Here is a 23,276-nt window from a genome sequence, read left to right as displayed (position 1 = left end):
CTCTGTTAAGCATTTTGGGGGTTCCTATTGGTTTTCCATATTAGAAGGATGCAGACAGGTTTGTACTTTGATAGTATTAGGCCACAAATGACTGAGGTGGTGGGAGGGGGAAGCTCTATTGGAATTTTTAGGATGACGAGTTAAAAGGCCATTTTTTTTTCCTGCCTATTTCCAGTAAAAGCTTTTATGGTGTGCTCATTGAGGAAAATGCTGATCTTTAAAAATGTACACATAATGATTTCTATAGCTTAGGGAGTGAATGCTTTCTCTCAGGATAAGCAGGATTAATACCTTTTTTTCTATTTTTTTCTACCCGTTTCCCCACTTTTTTACTTTTTCTTAAAAGTCTTTGAAATAACAAAAAGTCCCATTTAAGACATTTATATTAATTGTTTAAGAGTACAATGCACTTTTGGGAGAAACATCATACAGATGCATAACTGCAGTCATCAGCTGCTGTTTGTTGCTTTGCAATGAATAACTTTTTTTTTTTTTTTTGATTATTGAGTACCAAAGCATCTCCTGCAAGTCTCATTTTTAAGATCATAAACAAAGCACAGTTATCTCATGCCTATCTGCAGTTTCTTACAGAGTTGAAGGAAGAACTGGAGACTAATATTTCTCAATTATAGCAGCCCAACTGTAAAACACTCTTCTTATGGAGGTCACTAATTCAGTAGGGCCATTTTCAGGCTGCCTTACAAATACAGTCTTTGCCTAAGAGCTGTTGAGAAGAGCAAGAAAGGAAAAAAAAAAAAAAAAAAGAGCAGGTGGAATTTACATTATAAGGACAGAAGCACAAAATTGATAGCTCTAACACAATTTGATCTGCTGGAGAAAAACAGGAAAATTCAGATGTTGGCAAGGGATTGAATTTCGCCACTTTCTTACACTACAGTACTTCGATTTTTATGAAGCACTCAGCCAAGCTGTGCAAGAACAGAGCAAAATGCACCCTTGATTATTAATATCATAGTAAAGTCTGACCCACTGCATCAATTACTTGTGATAACAAGCTCATTATGTATGATGATTTAATTTGCCTGCATAGTCCTGGGTTTTTAAAAGCACCCAGCTGATGCTCAGCTGTTACAAGTGTCAGCTGCTCCCAGGATAGCGATGCCACTTGTCTGGGGGTTAGCTGGTTTGTAAAAGCTAATCCCAGCATCGATGGCAAAATTCTGTGCCTTCCTCTTCAGTGTGATTAAAAGTAAACCCAGAAGAGAGAGCAGAAGAAGCTTCCTATTCAGGAAGGATCTATAGGGATGCTACAGAGCATTAAAAAAAAAAAAAAAAAAAAAAGAGAGCAAGAATGGCTTGAGAATCATTAGCAGTACTACAGCTGAGAGCTCCATTGAGAATAGTTTGACTGCTCGCTCTCTGCCAGGGAGACCCAAGTTTGAGGTTCAGCTGTAGGACGGAGCGTGGCTCCTTGCTTCATGAATGGGCATCAGGCAGGTAGGTGTGTGATGCACATGCAGCAGTGTGCAGGCTCCTCACCTAAGAGAAGCATTTGAATCACTACCTTTGGTGTTCCCCAACTCCAGTACACATCTCTGTTGTTTGCCAGAAGCAGCTCTTTCCAAAATTTCAAATCCATGACTAGCAGACAAAGATAGCTTCTTATTCCAGTCCATTCCCTTCCCTTTAGCTCTACCCTCATCTTTAGACAGCAGCCTTGCAGAGTTAACAGCTATGCCATGTGCTGCGCCTCCTCAGCAAGTTAAATTAATGTTTGACTTTAATTCCTAATGGCTCTGGCAGTGATTGGAAAGACAAAAGTAATATTAACAGTGCTTTGTCAATTAAAACCTCAAGACCTGTCCTAATATACCCAGAAACACATGGCAGCCTGTGTAAGAAGAAATTAATTCAATTTCTGTACTCAATTACCCCTAAAGCTATGGGCTCTTGGGTACTCTGGTGCATGACCTCCAAGCTCCTTTATCTCTTCCTCAGAGGCCTCAAAAGAATTAAGGCTCTTCTGTAGCAATTAATCCCCAAGCCAAATTTATCCAGTAGAATAGGAACATGCATTTTGGGCTGAAGATCATATTACATTGATTAGGAAAATAGTGACCTAGATCCCTTCAAAGCCATACATGAAAATGGAGTGATTAGCACACTTTCCTTATTCATACCAACCTCTGACATGTCCCCATGGGTTTCCTTTGAAACAGTCATCTGCCAGTGGGAGAGGGAGAAGAGTATTAGCGTTTAACTATTTGGTTGTCCAGCATCTCATTTCTTAACACCCTTAACTCATTGAGTGTTTATTGTATCTTAAATTCTTGCAAAGGATCTTATCTCTGTGAACGGGCCCTGAAGCTGCCATTCAGAGGCCAAGGTGCATTGTGAAACCTTAAATCCTTTTCCATGAACAGATTTTCTGTTTCATAGATTTTGAGATCCTTCTTTCCTGGCATGTGTGTTATCTGTTCTCTTTCAAACAGCTTCTGTGTAACACACACCTCGGTGTGTCACTGTGACAGCTAAGGCAAATGGAGTGAAAAGCAGCTAGGACCTCTTGGCTCCTGCCTCGTTCAGGTCGCTAGGTCCACACTGAGGTGAGAGCTGCCCGCGTCAGAGCTTGTAGAGGCTCAGCTGTGCTGGGAAGCCCCCTGGTTTGCATTACATCTCCATCTTTGTCTCGGGGCCAGACTTCTGCATGTAGAAACAAGAACAGGGTGCCCAGATATTTTGTTATGGCAGGAAGATGGGAAATGGGTAGGGTACATGTGGAGTTTTGCCATCTCCTTTGGAATAGGACAAATATCAATTATATAAATATATATGTATTTATACAAATGTATATAATAAATCTATATGCTTATATATCAGATAAATTTATATTTAAAATTTAAATTATAAATATTAACATACAAATTTTAAATGTAAACAGTCATTTAATTAAAACTTTTCTGGAGGACCATAAGTGCCATTTCTTTTGCTGGCTTTCATTGCATTAAGTCCTTCAGCACTCAGGCTTTCCATTCATGCTTATGGGCATATATATTTCCTCCCTCAGAAAGGGAGGAAATTATAACTTATTTTGGTGTTTCCACTAGTTTATGTATATCCTCTAGTAGATGGGTAATCTGTACTCTAAGGCTCATCCCTTTTGGAGTGTACTTATAGCAAGATTCTGAAAGGAAAACAATAAATAACTGAGTGCATATAGCTAGGTTATGGGGCAAGTTAGTTAAATCCTTCTGAGCTGTTTACACCTTGCATAAAGCTGTAATGAGCAGACTTCCAGTTGATCCCACTACTGTACTTGCTGACATAATGTCATCTGGGAGTGGGAGCTGGCCAGGTGTGTAAGTTAGCCAGATCTCTTCCTTGCTTGCTGCTTTCTGGAGAAACTCGCACAACATAATCATGTTAGCAGAGTAGGATAGACAGCTTTGCTACAGACACTTGATTAAAGTTAAGTTCCTAATCAGCCAACCCTATACTTGAGAATAGAGGCCACAGGTGCTCAGGCTGTTTAAAGTTGTTCTACCTTAAATGACAGGTAGCAGAAATGCATTAGAACCTTTTATAGGCTCTTTGAATTGTTTGGTAATATATTTTTTTCTTCAATAGTTCATGCTATTTTATTTTTAAACCTCATTTATTTTGGAAATGTTTCCTGTATGCTAAAATACTTACAGGCTATTGTTTATTGTACAATACATTTATTGTATAATGCAGATATGGAAAGATGCTTCAGATATGAACTTGCAGACATATGATAATGTATGCTGAAATTCAGAGCATTCTGTGCTTTGTGAATTCAGCATTCAAATAACAACACAACTCATAAGAGCTAGGGCAATTGGTTTTCCATATTTGCTAAAATATTAGTGGAACTCTGAGTTGACAAATTCTGCTTATCAGTCTAATTTATTTATAACTACTAAATCTAGGCTCTGGATATGGACAGCTGTGTTAGATGTCTGGCATGTTCAAATAAGATTTTGCCAGGGAAATGAATTTCTATTCAGCTGCATTTTTTTCCTCCAGATTTTTCCAAGGGTGAGATATAGTTCAATGAAATAATCTCTTCAGTTGATATTAAGTGAATAATTTTCTATGCTGTTGATATTAAGTGAATAATTTTCTATGCTGTTTACCTAAACATTATGAAACAAGTGTTACCAACTGTCAACCTTTTATACTGGAAGAGAGAATTACTGATTTTGAATTATTTTACCTTGTATTTGGTTATTTTGAGTAACAAACATTGTTTTCCAAAGACATTATGGATGGACATCATTATGGTTAATTTCTACCCAACTAGTTTTCAACCTTTCAGGGCCAAAGACTCAAGCGTCACATACACATACCTTAGCTATTTGACAGTATTTTTGAATTTCTGTGCAAGGTATAGAAGGTGCTAGTGCAATTAGTCCATGATATTGCAGAATAGATCACCAAGCTGTAAAACTAAACTTACATGGGATGTCTGTTTAAAACTATTTACCTTTATAACCGTTCGGAACTTTCATTTATGGTCCCAGTGGAGGATTCTTGTCTTGTTTGAGATGTAAAGCAGCTATATCTCTTCCTTGGACAATGTTAAGCACCTGCAGATGCCACTGAGGCCTATAGACACATGATCATGAGTATGCCACCGGTTGCACATTTGTAGGTGCAGTTTGATGTGCTGTCATGATGACTGAAAAGTCAAATGCACAACATCCTCTGACTCCTCTGTAGTTTCTTTGGATAAGGCTATTCCATCTTTCCGTGATGCCTGCGAGGAAGTGCTAAGTGGATGTTGGACCGGTGACACCAGACACACTATTTTGAGTGTTGAGCTCATTTGTGGTGGGGGAAAAATCTAGAGTCTCTTGAGACCACCCAAAGTTGCTAGAAGGCAGAGCACTCTGACCACACTGTGTGAGGGACAGAGCGAGCCAGGTTAAGTTTTGTATGAAATAGAGGTTACCTCAAAGAAAAGGCAGTCCCCTCAGTGCCCACTGTTTTCACCTCAGGAGCTGACAAAAAGGGAATAGGAACAGGGACCTTAGGTTAATAAGGGGAAAGTATTGAGGAACCAAAAGATCTGGTGGAAAAAGAGTTATAAAAGCCTGCCATGAGGAGAAATATCTGTTTTACGTGACAGAAGTTCACAATAATTGGATATAACTATACCCAAGGCTTTCCCTGGTTATTCAACTTGTTCAGCCAAGAAGCTATTCAGTTGTGTTTGAAAAGGAGAGTTTGAAGGTTTCACTTGTTATTTTTGGCTTGTGACACTCACCTGGAGACCACGCTGCTGTGATCCTCTTTATATGAACCTTACTGAGCTCAGGATGACCTGGAGGTGATGAAAGAGGAAGTATTTCGCTGAGGGAGAAGTCTGTGATTAGGCGTTGTGTGAGAGACATTTGCTAAAATGGCACTAGGGAGAGATGTTGGAAGTGTTTGAGAACATGGCAGATGGTTACACTGGTATTTTCTTAGTATACACTGGGAAAATAACTGCTTTGTAATGTGGGGATAGCTACATGAACCTTGTGTGTGTGTATGTGGATCTGCATATTGGAAATGGTCTGGCCTTTGCAGCATGGACAAATTTACCCACAGTAATTTGTTAGTTTGGTAATTTTGAGGTAAATTTTAGCCCTCACAGAGCTTGATGTTAGCATATCTGCACTATCTCTTGTACCTAAGCTTGTCTGCTGCTAGCTCTGAGGTGTCTTTACATCCTATTAGTACAAGGAGGATTGCATGCCTAGCAAGCTATGCAGAGTGGTTTTGGACTACATGACTGTCTTCATAGCTTGCTAGGCATGCAATGTGTCCATGTGACTGATGTCAGTGTCCCTGCTATTTTACATCACCAGTACTGTAATGAAAAACTTAGTCCTGGGAAGCTCTTGGAAATAATGATTCTGGAGGCTATGTTACAGGGCACTCCTAACAGGCAGGTTAGGTATTTGTAAATATAGCCATTTGCTTTGGGAAATCTGATTCCAGCTGTGGTCCGATATGTATGTTCCGGCGTTATAGGTAGGAGAGAGGCTGGCGTACTGTATAAAGAATAATCCACTTAGGCAGTAACTGTATACCATGTGATGTATGAACACATCTGAAACAATCTGGATTTAAATACCCACAGCAACTGCTCATGGACTGATAAAGAATTATCCTTGACTGGACTCAACAAATCATTTTGAATAATGAAAATAGAATCACTTAAATCCTCATGAACATGAAAAGACTTAAATTGAACTGAAGGCATTCATTAATACCAGGCGCTCACTCAACATTTGTAAACAATGTTGTATCCTAGGCAATATCTCCTCTGTCTTCCATAGCAATATGTGGAGTTATTCATTAATAACCTGCATGTAGTAATTGGGGTTCTACATGTAAATTTCATCTTGAAGTACAGGAAATAGTACAGCAGATTTAAATTTTTACCTGAGCTGTTGCAACTTCAAAAATATTGAAATAAATGCATATACATTGTACTTCACACAGAGGTGAGTTGGTCAGGTTTTGACATTTATGTCAGTGAACTAAGAGGTTCTTGCTCACTGCTGCTACTGAAAATCAACAGTAGTAAAGGAGAAATGTCGTGTTCTAAACATATATGAATGTTTTTATCTGGACTTGAAAATGACAGCTTTTGAAACTTGAGTTTTGATCCCTTTCTCTATGCTAGTTCCCCTGGTATGTTATTTTGGAAAATGTGTATTAGTAGTGTTCAATGAGCTTCCTCAACAGACAGAACTATGAAATATAAATATGCTGCAAATAGCTCATGCATCAAGTTCTGCCAATGCATCCTAATATCGGTAATAAAACTGAAGTGGTCTGGGAGGGCAGCTGTCAAGGGATTCCTGCCAAGCAGTTACTGGTTGCAATCTCCCTAATGCATCCTGTATGAGTACCCAGAGCATACTTCGAGTTCAGTTTTCCTCTCAACATCATGCTTTTATATGCAAGACTTCAGACAAAGACACAATAAATCTCTTTTCATGAAATGAGGTTTCAAGATTTGTGTTTAAATTTAATCATGTTTAGCTTTTTTTTTTTTTTTTTTAAACACAAACATAGTCAATGTCAAAGGAATTACGGTGAAAAGTGATATTGAAGATAACGCTTCTGGAGATGTAAAAGTGAAACCTGTCCCATAGCAGGGGAGCTTCCCTGCAAAAGGCAGGACAGGTGCCAGTGAAATCTTCTCACCAGACAAATATTTTAGAGGCAGACTCCAGAAGGAGCCTGGGATGAAGCAGTAAGAACTGTTTTGCATGAGAAAGACTAATGTCTTAGAAGATCTTTGAGATGAGAATAACCTTCCTGATGCTCTTGAATTTTAGCTGCTTTTGGAGTATTACTATGCCCTTCCTAGGAGGAAGCTGGCTCTATATCTGTTTTCCTTATTTTACCTCTCAACAAAAGAGGAACATGGATTGGAGCCTGCAGCACAGGTACAAGACTGCTACAGGGCTGAACCAGTGGTCATGCGAGGCATGTGCGCTGCGTGCAGTGACTGTTTTGAGCAGTCTTACACAAACTGAAGATAACCTGATTTCTTCCACCCTCAGTGAGGGGTGTCAGGAGGCCTGTAATGAATGTAGCAGGGAGCATCCTGAAAATGTTTGTTCAGAAACAGTCATTAAAATGCAGTCTGCTGTAGATCACACATTTTGCTGTGCTATAGGTTTACCTGTGTAATCCTTCATGGTTTTTTAGACTGGGCTGAGATCTGGGTTAGCACCATGTGTCATTGCAATGTTTTGTTACAAAAAATGCTGTGATGGTGAGCACAGTTTCCTTCATTTGTTGAGTACAGGAGTAACATGTAACTTCAGAGGAGAGCTACAGGAATGCTGAGGCTGAGCTTGGACGGCCCCACCCAACCAATGTATAGTGAGATTATCAAGAGATTACTTGTTCAACAGGTCACATCCTAAAACACTTAGTAATGGTGAGACTGCTTCACTCATTACAAAAAAAAAAAAAAAAAAAAAAGTGTGAGGAAGCTGCCATTTCAGCCTCAATCAATCAAGCATCATTAAAGTAATGAGTATGATGTTTTGTACACAAATTAAGATCACTAGTCATAGTGTTCAAACTTACATTCATATATAGATTTTACCAACACTTGTTTTATAATAGCCACGTTTAGAAAAGACAGTTTATTTAACAACTACAAATTTTCTGTACATAGGTTGCTTAAAAGTTGTATGTAAGCAGCCAGAAGACTTCATGACATGTGCAGGTAATATATCACCGCCAGGTTAATATGCTTACGTTCATTTTTCTGTGTGTGTCTATCCTGAATCTCCTCAGCTGAGATTGTGAACACCTGTGAAGATTTTATATCCTTAAAATAGAGTATTTCAGGGAAAAAATAATTAAGAATGACTTTCATAGGTACTGTGTAATATTTACTGGATTTACTGTTTTGAAAATAAGGTGGGTGTACAACTGTGGCATGAGGGAAAATTGATAATGGAGTTGTGGTTTGTCTTTTCTTTTATTTTTATTTTTTTTTTTTCTTTTTAATGAGCAGTCAGGAGAGCCATTAATGAACAGAATTCTTTGCTTCAGTGGATTTTAGATCAGGCCTTGGATAGGAAAAGTGAGAGTCTGGAATTGTGCTGCACTTCATGTATCAGAGCAGACTACTCTATGACCAGGTTCTTTCAGTTATTCTGTATGTGAGAGTTTACTGTTTTATACTAGATGTATGTATCTGAGGATAGTTGATGTTACATGGGATTTTGTATTAGCCTAGTGATACAGCAGTGCACTGAAATCACAATACGAGTACAAGTTACATTTAGCAGAATATAGGAATTGCACTGTACAGGTGAATCACAATACAAACACGACTCCAATGGCTGGTCTCTGTAATACACTCACCACCACGATGCTGGGCATCCGTAGTTGCTGGGAAGGGATACGTATGTGGGTTGAATCCAGCTTCAGTACGTGAAGGAGCCTGTTGTATTTCAGTAAATGAAACAGAAACACCACAGGTCAGACACAGCTGAAACAATGTTTTTTTATGCTATTGGCTTGTTTCAGTTAATGTTTAGATTACAAACAATGCTATGTATAAGGTGTGACTGTGCTTTTGGACTGATGAGTATGTATGTCTTCAAGTTCTTTCTCTCCAAAGCACAAACGTAAAGTGATGCCTAAAAGTCTCATGATATTTGTAGCTAGGCTTCATCGGCTGAATTGTGACTGTTTTCTGGTGATACGGTTACCTAGTTCTGAGGTGGGAGAGTGTTGCCTCTCGCCCATCCAGCATTGCCCTTCCAGCAAGTGTCACCCTGAAATGCTTAGGAATAATCATCTGCTGATGTGCGCGGAGAGCTGAGGAAACTCGAGGCTGCAGAGGTGGTCTTGGAGTTCCTCTGCGAACAGCCATTGAAACTTGCGTCCCTTAGAGCTGCTGCTTTCTTCTTGCGGCTGGCATGGGAGTTGTCTCCATCATCAAGCACTACGGTCATGCTGGACTCCATACGGGACACAGCATAGAGGCTGCTTTGCCGGGTGGGGTGAAACCTGGCCGCCTTGAGCTCCATCTCATCGTGGCTGGACACCTCAATGAAGGGGCACCAGCGGAAAGCTCGTTTGAAGCCAGCTCGGAACCTGGGGAGAAAGATACTTGGTGAGAGCCAGCCACAAGCCTTTCCCTGAAAACACACACAGCGCTGGCTTGACACAGGGTCTTAGTTAATTACCTTGCCCCTGATCCTGTTTGTGGGGAAGGCAGCCAGAGTTTGCTTTGCTGAAGTCTTCTGAGTAGGGAAAAAATGATAGTGCTAACAGCTTGTTTCTAGTTCTGATTTTTTTATTTACTTTCCCTGCTTTGTAACGTGGATATTTTCCTGATACTCATTTTCCCTTCACTTGCCCATGCCTAAAAATAAATATACAGATAAATAATCAACAGCTTTCCTAGCACTATCTTCACAGAAATTGTTGTGATTTGACTTGTGATGAAACCTGCATCTATATTTTAGTCTTCTTTCAGCAGAAAGTTTGTAGCATCCTTTTCTCTTAAATATTTTCTCTTAAATAGCACCTCAGCTTCCAGATTCCAATATCTCTGCTGCTTCCCTCTTTGTCAGAGACACTGGAATAGGAATGATATAATGCCTAATAGTTATTGAAACAAAATATTTGGAAAATCATTCATAATAAAGATCCTAGAAAACTTAGAATGCGAGCAATGTACAAATGGCAAAGAATTTTGAGGCTTTGGCACATTAGTGCTTGCAATACTCATAAATGGATACTTTTTATTAGTTCAATTCAGAACTGAAGGTTTAATATAAGGACTATTATTATTATTGTGTATGCCTTTGCAGCATAGAAATTAAATTTATTAGAAAAACAATTCACTGTATATTTCTTGTAATCCAAAAAAGAACATCTTTTCACCTTGACCTAAAACTTAGCAGGCTTCCTCGTTTCTCTTGCTGCTGTTGGTTTTGTTGCAATGATGCAGCAATGTTGCTTATTGTGTCTATAAGCTTTTTGGAGCATTGATGACCATAAAGAAAATCTTAGATTAATTTTTCAGTGAAAGCTGACTGATTTCACTGAACTAACTACCTTTCCTTCTCAGTTTTTAGAGGCTAATAAATACGTTAAACTGATTAAAAACTATTCTTCTTTCATGCTTTGCCACAGAGATGCCATATGATGACAAATGACCACGTAGCTTAGTATTCAGCATTCTTCTGTTTAGATGCAGTCTAAATATAGAAAAAGTAGAACAATAAAGAAAGAGCCTCTAATGGAAAGAAGCGTAGTGTAGGGAGATGTAAAACCCAAACATCTTTAGACTGTATTAATTTTTCATCTCATTTTCCATATTCGTCCTTGTTCAGGGCTTGGTTTCTCTTCCTCTTGAAATAATGTTATCTCTGTTTAGATACATAAGTAATATCCTAATTAGCCTGAAGATGAGGCTGGGCTATTACAGCCCTGTCTGATACCAGATCCAGCAGAGGTAGCAATATTGCATGAATTGTCCTCACTGCCAGCAACAGGCTGTATTTTCCTGCTATATGGAAAGGAAGCAGACACTCAGGCTTCTTGATTTCAACATGAAACTTGATTATAAGAAAACTCTCACCATTATGTCATTGTTGGATTAAATTCTGAACCAGGTGACCTTTAATGAGCTTCAAAATTATGAATATTTCTGTTGATTTGTATTCTTTAATCCAGACGTTTAATGTTGCAGTGTATGAGTGTCAAAATATACTTAAGCTACATGAGCTGTGTTAATTTTTTTAATGAGTAACATCTTCTGTAGCTGCCATAAAAATATGACCTCAGAAGTTAGTAGAAATATAATGGTTGGGTATGAAATACACAGTAAATAGCATTTTGTTATATCCTTCCAGTAATGGAAAATAAAATTATGGCTGCAGTTAGTGAACAAACAGATTGCACTGTATATCACTAATAACTGCCTTTACTTCCTTACTTTGCAATGTTTTTTCAAGCCAAAAAAATACAACACTGCTATGGATGTTAAATTTTGCGATTGGAAACAGGAAGGGTTGGTCTCTGAATACTGAATTTTACTCTGGAATTTTAAGCAGACCAAAGTATTTGCTGGAAATGTGCATTTGGATGTTTGCATTCATTTCAAATACAAACCAAAAGGATTTTTTTTTTCTTCCCACTCACCGAAAATTATTCAAGTGAAAAATTCTTTGTCTTTTATCACATTTAAACCATTTACTTTCTCACTGAAAACATACATACCAACTGATTCATAACTAGCTCTTACCTCTTATTAAGGCAGCAGTAGATAATGGGATTGTACATGGTAGAGCTCATGGCAAGCCAAAAACTGGCCAAATAGATTTGCTGAATGTATTTCCACCGATTTAATTGTTGATAGATCCCCGTAACTATGAAGTAAGTGTGATAGGGCAGCCAACAGATGGCAAATGTCAACACAACCACAATCATCATTTTTACCACCTGAAAAAGGAAATAATAATGCTGTTTTATAATATACTTTTTATTTTTTTTATTATGACTAGTATTTAATGCCCATTAATTCTTTGGTCATTGAAGTTAGTCACAGCAAATATGAGCATTCCTTTGTTTCATTTTCCTTTTAAACTGACATTCCTAAACTTTTTTTTTTCTTTTTTTAAATTGGATTGAATCCTGTTTTTGCTAAATAAAATAACATGAAAAGCTTCTCTAACGTTATCTGTGCTGATTCTTACAATAAATGTATTTGCTTATTTATATTTGGCTGTCTAAAGTATTATTTTATTCCATGATTAGGAACCTAGAAAAGGTTAGAATGCCTCTATTTGGACACCATACGGTGGCCTTTATTGACCCTGGTGACTTTTTGTGTTGTGGTCCACAAGTATATTCCTTGCTCCCAATCAGTAGATGTGATTTGAGTAAACACTAGGTTGTAGGAAGTGAGCAACAGCAACATCCATCCTCTTTAATATTAGAGGCTAACAATTTCCTTGGCTGTTGTTCCTAATTTGTTGCTTTCTGCAGGCAACATAACATCCACTAGCTTCCATAGCTTCCATTAAGCACAGAAGAACAGAAGTTGTCACGTGGACTTTTCACTACTTCTTTCTGCCTTCAGCTATGTGAACTGCTAGCCTGGCTACTGTTTTCAACACAAGAAGTCACACAACAGATTTTTGTTTTGTGGGGAGAATGATACAAGACATGATGGGTCTGTGCTGGGCATATGCTTGTTCATTTGTTCTGTGAATACTGAAGAATAACCGGGATCATTCCTCTGTACAGGGTGCTGATTTTTCTGCTGTTAATAGAAAACAAACAAAAAGAGAGACCTGAAATTTCCTATGCCTATGTGTGTTAGACTAATATTGTTAGAAAATTTCAGCTAATTTAGTTAAATAATTTTACATGTGAGTGTCGTGGCACTATCCTTAATTCTCATCTTGTTGAAAACATAAAGCAATTTTCTATTTAACATCTGGCACCAATTTATGAGCTTACCGGCAGGCTGGGACTGTATTGTACAAGATGAGAATGCATGTTATTGCAGATAAATACGTATCGATCATCGCTTGAAAATACAAAAGGTACCTTTCTCCATTCATACAACATTACTAGTTGGTTCTTCTAAGGCACTTTTCAGCGTTAACTGTAAATCATTGCAGAAGGAAGATGAGTATTATAAGGGAAGGCAACACACCAAAACATACTGTCACATACACCTGCTCTGGATGTGCATCTGTATGTCTACGTCTAGGCATGTATAGATAGATGTATGTGGGACTATGTGTGAAGGTAAAGATGCCTTTTTTAATTACATTTTTCAGCGGAGGAGGTATCCAATTAGACATCTCTGGACTGAATTTTGTATCTGAAACAATGCCATAAAAATATACTGTCAGATCACAGTCTTACAACATTAAATGGGATGCCTTTTCTACTCCCTTGGATTTTCCATGTTCTTCTGCTCAGGATTTGCATCTGCACCTTGCACACATTGTACAGGTAGAAGACTTAACTCCAGAGTTGCACCACAGTCCTTAAGCTCTCTGCCCACTGATTTACAGGTGCACTTTGCTTGTTGCTGTGTTTTTCTGTCTGGTTGGAGTCGTTAGTATTACTTCAACGCTGTCCAGGAATTCTGTAATTTCAGAACAGCTGAAAATTGAATTACTTGCCTTCACATTTAATTAGCAAATCTTGCAGTACCAGCTGTGCATGTGAAATTATTCTTAGAATTATTTATCATCGGAAAATCATACACACAAAATGGAAGGTTTTGAGGCCCGATTTTTGTCTCCAGTTTTTTTCTTAAAACACAACAAAACAAAGCAAAAACCACATGAGCAGAACAAAACAACACATATCACAGTCATCTTTATTAGCAGTGAAAACAACAACAAAAAAGTCTTTGTCTGGAAATTTGTGCTTAAATACTCAGTCATCATCAAGCACAACTTTCTAAAGCAAATAGTTAAACTAGACAAGCAAAAGATGATTTGAGATGGCCATCAGGGTTTGATTTCATTTGTGAACACAAGTCACTGAAATGACGGACAGTAAAGCTCATTACATTTGAATGATTCAGTTTTGCTTCTTAATAAATAACAAAAATTACCTAAAAGTAGCATTTCCCTCTCAGATCAGTCTGTATAAATTTGAGTTTCACTGAGTGATGATTTACTGATATACGTATGTTTAGGGGAAGACATGCAGTGGGATTTCCTCATTAACGTGTAAAGTATTTTTTTTCCTAGAAGCAAAAAGTACTAATTTTTCATGCAAAAAAAAGGACATTTAAGAAAAGTCTTTGCTTTAAAGTCAAGTATAAGTTGCTATTGGGTATTTATAGTGCAATGCACTCATTGGCACATTGCCTAAGGAGATGGTGATAAGTGAGATGTTGCATATACAGTTGAATTTGAAGTCAACCATAAAAGTTATGAGAGAAATCAAAAAGCAGTGGTCCGTCCTCATTCATGGGCTAAGAATGCTTATGGGTTGGCAGAAATGTTGGAGAACGAGGAAGCTGAAAAGGAGGGAGATTATTCCTAACTTCTTCTTTTACAGACAGGCATTCCCACTGTGCAAGACTGCGCCTTACAGTTTATAGCTGTGGTTCTTGTCCATCCCCTTGTTCTTTCCAAATAGTTCGAAGTTCCATTTCTTGGTGCCACCACTGCAACGAACAGGGGCTGCCTTCCAGGTCTATAAACCCAGGGCACCTTGATTTCACTTGGTATGAGTCTTGATGAATGAGTGCCAATAAACAGTTAAGCTGAATTAATTAGGGCACAAGGAAAGTAAATGAAAAGGGCTGAGTATGAATTTGCTACAGAAGCCTGTTTGTCTTCGTGCTGTGGTGATTCACTAAAAAAATCTCCAATGAACCTTTGCAAGTTCAACTGCAGAGTATAAAAGAAAGCTGTACCTTTTTGATGTTGTTGTTCGGAGTATTTAGACCTCTGGTTCTGGCAATACAAAGTTCTTTTATTTCATTTCCTTTTAATATGCCTGCTCTCCTTTTTCTATTTCCTGAGATACCACCTGTTTTTCAATTTCTTTATCGCCTGTTCTGTGTTGCATAGAATTCAACAATAAGTTTGGTTTTGTGCATTAGGCAACATCACTAAAGTAAGCAAACCAGAAAGCGACTGAATTCACTTGTTAGAGCCTAGCTCTGCTCGTTCCCCCATTTTACAACGGAGTTTACCAAAATGTGTGATCCTAATGGGTGTCTCCAACCTGTGTCCCAGCGGCACCTAGTTCCCCTTCAACCTCCCCTTGTGTACTCTGGGCAGTGTGGCTGGAGGAAAGGGGGGATCCTGCTGTCCCAGGATTTCTCCTTTCTGTTAAAATTAGTTGTACTGAGTCCCTCAGCAGTTGTGCAACCTCTAGGGAAGTCCTGAGGCTAGATTTGGAATCTGATGGCAAATCAAAGCATTATATATTTTGATTTTCATCGACATGTTCTGCTGATATTGATCTACTTCTGTCCATGTCAAAGAAAAGCTATGTCCATTAAAAAAAAAATGTTCTTTGCAGTGTTGCCTGCTCATTTAAATCCTTCCCTTCTGAATTAGAAGCATTATTTCATTAATAAACATGTGTAATGAGACAAAATGTATTTAAAAGAACAAAGAAGACATAAGTTTATTGGAGTTGGAGTTTGTGGGTTTGCCTGTGTTTTGAAACATCTGTAGCAGTACAAGTGAAAAAGAGCTAACAGATTCTATTACACCAAGAAACAGCAGCAGATACTTTTTTTTTTTTTTTTTTTTTTTTTTTTTCTTCCCTCCTGTATTTATTTTGCATGAAAAATAGCTAGGAATATGAGTCTGAATTAGATGCAACAGCTCTTGCAAGATTAGGAATAAAATATACTTTTCTGAGAGGCTCAAATGCTGCTGGGGGGTGGCCATAGCAATTCACTTTGATTCACAAAACATTGATTTGCTGTCAATGCCTAAAACTTAGGCCAGGTCATCATCTCCTTTTTGATCTGGTTTGCAACTCCTTATTGCCTTTCTAAGTCATCTTTGATACTGCTGCTTCTACAAGGTCAGGGATTTGGCTTCAGATTTCATTTGCATCAGTTTCAGGTGGCTAATGGCATTGATTTCAGAACTTTTACTCCTTTTTACTTTATGGAGAAGTAAATGAGCAGAGAAAATAATTTAACTACCCAAACCATGCAAGAATTTCCTCATTTACCCACTCATGGATATTATTTATCCATGAATACAACTTAAACATAGCTCAAGACAATCTCTGGGAGCCATAATGTGTTCCTTTTTCTGCTCTGTGCTCTTTTGGAAGGTGTAAAACACTAAGCTAACATTATGCCAAGAATTTCCCCTTAGGTGTTAGCTTGCAAACAGTAAATCCTCTTCCCAGCCCTGGGGACTTGCATAGCACTTGTGCACTAAGCACCAGAGAAGAAGCAACACCATTACATCCTTTGCTTCTCCACAACACTTATCTGGAGTAAGATATCCATCTTTTGCAAGAAAATTAAGTAACTACTAATTCAAAGGTAACTACTGGCTTTAGGATAGAGATTGGACTGTTTTCTGAAATACAAGTGCTGTGGATTTTCATGTATTTTTTACAAGCTCAGGTATTTTCTGTGCTCTTTTAGAAAGGGTAGATTCTTAATATCTAAAGTAGATGCAGATTCAGAAGGAGAAAAAATAAGCAAGCTTAAAAGTGCAGGAATTCTTTCAATCAGATAATGCACATGGCAATTCTAGTGCTCCACAAATAATTTTCTTCTTCTGACTTATACTTTCCATCCATTTTTTTTCTCAGTTGCTTGAAATAAAGCAACTACTTTTCATTTCAGCATAATCCCTTGCTGCGGACCAAAGTCACAATCACTTGCTTTGTTATTTAAGCTGTAAAGTTGAAAAAGATTGTCTGTTCTTGTATGAAGTAGCTTTGAGTCAGATTGCTGTCTTCCAGATGCTAGAACGTTATTTTTTTTTTCACAAAATCAAAGAAATTCTGACATTTTTCATGGATGGTCTTAGCTACTGCCATTTTTAATTGCACTTGTGCTGCGTGGCTCTCTACTTTTCTTGGGAACAGTTCTGAATTTTGTTAAATGAATTTGCTAAAGTTTTTTTGAGGCACAACATTGAAGGTCTGCACATACAGTACACAGAGAGTACAGAGCAGAGAGAATGGTTCATAAGGTGAAATGCAAGTTCTTTCCATTTCTCATCGTTTGATAAAATTTCTGAGGTGCCCAGGGATCATTGTCCTGCTATTCAGCATGGAAGAGCATAAGGAGTTTATGTTCTTGAGAAAATGACTCGGAGTGGCTGCTGTGGAACTGGTGTTACCAAACATGATTATCCACTAGTGCTGAAAAAAGTAAAAAACATAGGCTCGTGCTTATGCATTTTAAATTCAAACTATTGCTTAGTTTACAACAGTTTTCTTCTGTAAATATGACCTGGAACAAGTGACAGGGGACACTTCAATTTTGTTTCTGCAAGCAGAGATGAGATTTGGTGCAGGGGAAACAAAACATTTGTATCTTTGTTTTCCCAGTAGGAATAGTTGGTTCTTAAGTCTACTTTCTGCTACGTTTCTGAAAATGCTCTGGGACCTTTAATCCTCACTGAAAGGCTCTCCCAGAACCTTGCCACTGTTCTAGGACTCACTTGAATTTTCAATATCAAACTGCAGAAGGATTGGTACACGTGAATTTCCTCTCTTTGAAACAAGACCTTGTACTCAACAGTGCAATAATAAACAAATAAGGCAATGCTGAATTACACTAATTAATTATGCACAAGCATCCATATATTTTGTCTGCTTTATGTGGTTGTCCCTGGTTATCTTCAAAATACTAGCACAGGCTCTTATGTTGTATGGAAAGCCTACAGTCTTTGGGATTACTTTATTTTCAGTTAATTCACTTAGGGGAATTAAATAAGTGATTTTTATAAACCATTTAATGTTTACCATATCTCTCTATAATTTTGGCATAGAACATAATTGGAATGAATGCATATTATTTAATATACGGTTAAAGAAAACTTTTTTCTTCTCTTTCCTGTTGCTATGAATAAAATTGTGTTGCAAGAAGATGAAACGAATTGTTCCTGGTGAGTAGTTACTTAAAACACATGGCAAAACTCTGTTCAGAAAAATAAAATAAAATTGTTATTTTATTGCCATCATAATCAGGCATTTGCAATGGCAGTAGCATTTTAGCATTTTCCCTTTCAAAAGTCAAAGCAGAAGTGTTCATTATCACCTATGAAACAAACCAACCAAAATGAATAATCTTACTTTAATTTAAATTGAGTTAGAAATAAACTTTATGTCAGTGATGTCTGAGGTTTATATTTTGCATTTGATGCACGTAGTTTGTTTTTATCATTCCACAAACAACTGCACAAGGTTATGAATTTATTAGGAGAAGTAGATTTGCCTCTAACAGAATGTTTTGGAAATATTTGGTCAGTAAAAAGGTCAATTATGCTTGCAACAACATATCAGGAATGTCACTGCCTTGCCAGCATCTGCTGCTTCTGCTTTCACACAGGGATTTTAGCATTAAGGTACCAAAGACTTGTCCATGATGCACAGGCTGGGTAGCCCTGTGGAACCAGGGATAAGCCAATCCGGGGCAGGGTGGCTGAAACTGTTTCCTAGGAAACCTACTCCAAAGCCTGCTGAAAATCAAAGAAAGTCCTTCCACAAGGAATAATGGCATGAAGGTGCTTTGAATGAGTTGTACACAGTGTTGCAGTACAGAGGCTTCTGAAGCATGAAGGATTACATTTGTTGGGTGAAGGTGCCAATAGACATAGCACACAGACCCTTCCGTCTATAGGCTATGATATTCTCCTGCTTCTAAAAATCCCATTTGGAGGATAGGAACTTCTCTGCAGTTTGGCTCCTGCCACCAATTGTTATGACCCTGGGCTGTTCGGTCTGGTTTTCCCTCAGTAAGTTTGTGCTGTAGCAGGAGTTTGGTGAGCTCTCTTCCTCTAAGTCTTAAGGAAGTAATCACACAGCTTTCTGCTTAAGCTCAGAAAAAGATGCGCTGAAAATCTGTTTTATTTTAAAGGAATAGCAACACATAATGAACAGTAATGAGAGAAGTTATAAATGCAGTGCTGGATCTGCAGTTCTGCTGGCTTGGATGTGCAGCTCTTGGCACTGCAGTGCTTCAGAACAACTGATCTGTGTCAGGCCTCCTGGACTCTTCACCACACAGGTGCAGAGCACCAATCCAGGAAGCTCAACAGACTCAAAACTCAGGCTAAAATTAATTTGTTTCTGATTTCCCTCCAGGAAAGGGCTTCCTGTGAGCTCTGTGTTCTCCGCAGGGCTATGCATGTGGTCACAGTTTATTATATTTTACAGGGTAACTCGACTGCAGATTGGATGGGCCACATTCAGAGGCGGTAAAAGACCTTTTGAGCTTTACAAGGTGTGAGTGAGTAGTCTTGCGTGGTTTGTGCTACTAGTGGAATTGGCCTAACTCTGTAATTTCTAGTCTTGTTCCAGATGCTTACTGTTCTTACCACCTCTGTTCTTTAGTGTAGTCGTATATGTGACTTTCCACAATTTACAGTGCAAGGTTTTTGCTTAATATTTTGACTTAGAAGGTGAGAATTTTGGAAATACTATTTTAGGAGGTGTTGTTCCTCAAAACGACATCTGAGTCACTAAGGAGAATAACCATTATGTAATGTATGTGGCAGTCATCTGGTTAGAAGACTGTAGCACGATGCTGGTATGACACATAATTTTATGGACTCCTTCTCTAAGAAATAAATTACCAATTTTAGTGTATTTACACAAACTGTATACATATTTGTTGGCTGTGGTCTATCTCTCAGAGGAATACTGGCATTCAATTCAGACAACACAGAAGTTCAGAAAACTAAAATAGCGGGTGGATGGAGAGAGAAGGCCCATGTGTAATTAAAAAAAAAAAGCACAATGGAAGATATTTTAAGGTATTACTATTCAAATTTACTTCTAGTCTTGAATACACTATGAAAACTCAGTAACAGCTGCAAAAATGAAACTGGTATAAGGGAACAGAAAGAGATGACAACCAGAGTTTATACAAATTTAAAAAAGAGAGGTCTCTTCATCATAAATGAAAAGGTCTAAGGTGTGAAATGCATGTAAACAGTCTGGTGTATTCATCACCTTTAGAGGTGTTAGAGGGGAAAATCATAACTGGACGTGAAACAAAGCAACCTTTACCAGATTTCAGGTTCATTCCACTTGGCTTATGCTTGCTCTTTAGATCTGAAATTGCTCCTGAGAATTCCTTCTTCTTGGGTTGTTTATTTCTGTTCTTTTAGCAGAAAATGTGACAAAGTCAAAGGCAAACACAGATAAAACTGATTTTTAAAACTCGCCATGTTCTCAGTGACACACAATCACAATCTACAAACTGCTTTTGTTTTTAGAGTATTTTCACTCCAAAGTCTAAGATACACCCAAGTCTAAGATGTATGACTTGGTGACCCAGACTTCAGGCAAGCCTGACCTAGGAGTAAGAAATCATGCATTTAGGCTAGTTTTACAACAGGGAAAACAGTGAGAGATTCAGAGACGATCACTGTAGAAACTTTTAGTTCATTTCAGTTGTTTGTGTTTTTTGTAGAAGAAAGGCTGTGGATGAACATAAGAGGTGGTATTTTTGTCTCACCTTAAACTGCCTAAAGAGATGCACGTTTACATTTAAGGACTGGAACTATTAAAAAGTATCTTTTTATGGTTGTTGAGTTACAACAAAGCAGTGGAATGCATAGAATTGCTGCTAGCTGGGTAAATCATCTTCCAACCTGTTATTAGCTAGCCTTTTTGCTTTTTGAATGTGCTGAACAATACTTGCTAAATTTTTCAATGGCATGGTTGTGGCATTTCGTCATCATGAAGCTTTGGCCTACGTGGTGCCTGCCAATAGTGCATTAGTATTTCCGATAAATTACAGTTTATCTGTAGCTATATGAAATTTCAGATACTCAGGCAATACGGTAATCCATACAGTGTAAGCCACAGTGCTATGTTTGTTAGATCTGTGAGACCATCTGCTGATAAAACAGAGTTCAATTCTTCAGCTTCCTCTTCTCTCCTAATTCTGTCCTAACATACCTGTTTTTCTCCATTTTACATTCATTATCAGTCTCTGCAAGGCCAAAGAGTAGGCCCATTTACAGACAAGGATTACTGGTGGATAAAAAAAAAATTACACAGGCACTTATTTTTGGCCTGAGGCATATAGTATTTGTAACAAATTGAATTTCTGCACCTCATTACACCATGATGGGATGGATAGGTTGTTGCAATCGTCGTAACTTCTTGGAAACTGAAATGCTGATTCTCATACTGGGAGAAGCTAGGAGAATATGGATTGCTTAAATAACTGGGAAGATATTAAATTCACCATGTCTTTTTTACAGTCCCCTGGGACAGCAATTATTGTCCAACCTTGAAGAAGACTAAACAAATGTTTAGGAAAAAAGTGTGTTTTCAAGATGGTGTTTGAAATAGGGAGTCATATGCAAGACAACTACTTGGATCCGCAGTGACAGATTTATTTATTTATTTATTTATTTTTATGATTGAATGCAATCTTTGTGAAGTTTTATGGATAGGTTGTTACCTAAGTAGTCTGTTTGTCTAGAGTTAGTGGTTGTGTGTTAATAATAAAGATCTTTAATTTCAGAATTACTTACCATGTGATATGTGAGTTCACAGTGTGATGCTTTCATCACCTGTTTTTGGTGACTAAACTTTAGATTATGGGCATGGTCTTATATTTTCATGTCTTTGTCAGCCTTTGTAGGTGCTTATAGCTTATTCAGTGTTCCACCAGTTTTGATGCTACACCATAATGTTTTGGGCTTTGACTCTTGCTTTTTCTTTCTAATTTAGCAAAATCTGCCCCTTAATAAACTACAGCACCCTGACACAGTTTATCTTTGGTCTTTCATTGTGCTCTTGTCAGCTGCCATTTAATGTCAGCAAAAGTATCATTATTTCTAACTAGACTTTTTCTTATTTCATCCACTGATTAAAAAATGTATATTAAAATGATTTCATGTCATGCATTTGCATGTGGTTAAAAAAAGAAATCTGCCTTTTTAGTTACACTGAAACTCAGTGAGAAGCCAGGAGTAATGTGCTGAATAGGTGAACTTTAACAGCTGAACTTTAATAGCTATACTACTATTTAAAAAAGAAGCATAAGGACATAAGACAGTCCCTCTTGGATAAGATAGTTGTCCATTATCCTAGGTGCTTGTCTGGGGAGATCCCATGAACCATTTTCCATCTTCCATTTACGAATACTGTCCCAGCATCCAGAATTGTATTAGAGGAGGGTGGGTCCCTGCTTCCTTCTTTCTGTATCTATGAATTTATTAATTTTTAATTTGACTAATCCCTTTCTGAACCTTCTGAGATCATAGCGTCTGTAAGGATAGAGTCTCAGAAGCTCTGTACAAATGAATTACTCTCTCTTTTACCTGCTTCAAACTGCTGTCTGACTAGTTTCATTGGGCACCTTTTAGTTCTTGCATTTCAGGATATGGTGATCAATAGTTCTTCAGATACTGTAACCAAGACCTTCATGAGTCTGTAAACCCGGATCGTCTCAGCCCGTGAGCGCCTCTTCTCCAAGTGAGAAGTCTGAGCCATTTTAAGTCTCTCTTCATAATACCCTTGATCATTTTAGCTGCCCTTCTATGGGAAATCTACGGGGGGGAAGAACATGCCCAAACCAGAAAAATGTGTGAATGACTATGTGTGAAGTGCTCACATCACATACTGATTCTTACAGAGACCATTTGTTAAGATCCTGTTTGTTCTTTACTTCTGTAGTCTGTGAAAAGGGGGAATATTCCACGTATTTGTTTCCAAAAATTCTTTTAAAATGTTGAGATGTCTTTCTGTAGTATTTATTAGTAGTCCTTCCAACACTTCACCTGGCTATTCCTGTTTATCTACTAAAAGCTTCGCATATGGTAATTTTCAGTGATTTTTCAATTTACATATGACTGTCGTGACTTCCCTGACTTCATTATTCCTACAGTCCCACATTGATTTCAATATATTTTTATTTTCAGATGGCAGTCCTAGGCTTTCCCCTTTTTCATTTTCTCCTCCACTGTGTTCAATATACTGTATTAACTGGTTAAATAGATACATTTGACCGTAAATTGATACAGGATGTCTACTTATGTCAAAGTATATATCTATAAAGCTTTGCAAATTTTCTTATATAGCTAGGCTGG

The 23,276-nt window shown here is 37.9% G+C and overlaps 1 protein-coding gene and 1 long non-coding RNA gene across 2 annotated transcripts in view; one reads left to right on the top strand and one right to left on the bottom strand.

The window, feature by feature from the left end:
• LOC118166567 overlaps window positions 1-23,276 on the top strand; it is a 176,205-nt gene that overhangs the window by 2,604 nt on the left and 150,325 nt on the right. The window lies entirely within an intron of this gene.
• TACR3 (tachykinin receptor 3) overlaps window positions 8,778-23,276 on the bottom strand; it is a 35,682-nt gene continuing 21,183 nt past the window's right edge. Inside the window, exons 4-5 of the mRNA XM_035325544.1 lie at window positions 11,774-11,970; window positions 8,778-9,612 (exon numbers count right to left, since the gene is read on the bottom strand). Coding sequence (XP_035181435.1) covers window positions 9,300-9,612; window positions 11,774-11,970 — 510 coding nt within the window. The 3' untranslated portion in view covers window positions 8,778-9,299. The remainder of the gene's footprint in view (window positions 9,613-11,773; window positions 11,971-23,276) is intronic.

This window comes from Oxyura jamaicensis, chromosome 4 (genome assembly GCF_011077185.1).
Source record: "Oxyura jamaicensis isolate SHBP4307 breed ruddy duck chromosome 4, BPBGC_Ojam_1.0, whole genome shotgun sequence".
Taxonomy (NCBI): domain Eukaryota; kingdom Metazoa; phylum Chordata; class Aves; order Anseriformes; family Anatidae; genus Oxyura; species Oxyura jamaicensis.
Note: the sequence above shows the minus strand (reverse complement) of the source record. Positions and strands in the feature narration are given on the sequence as shown.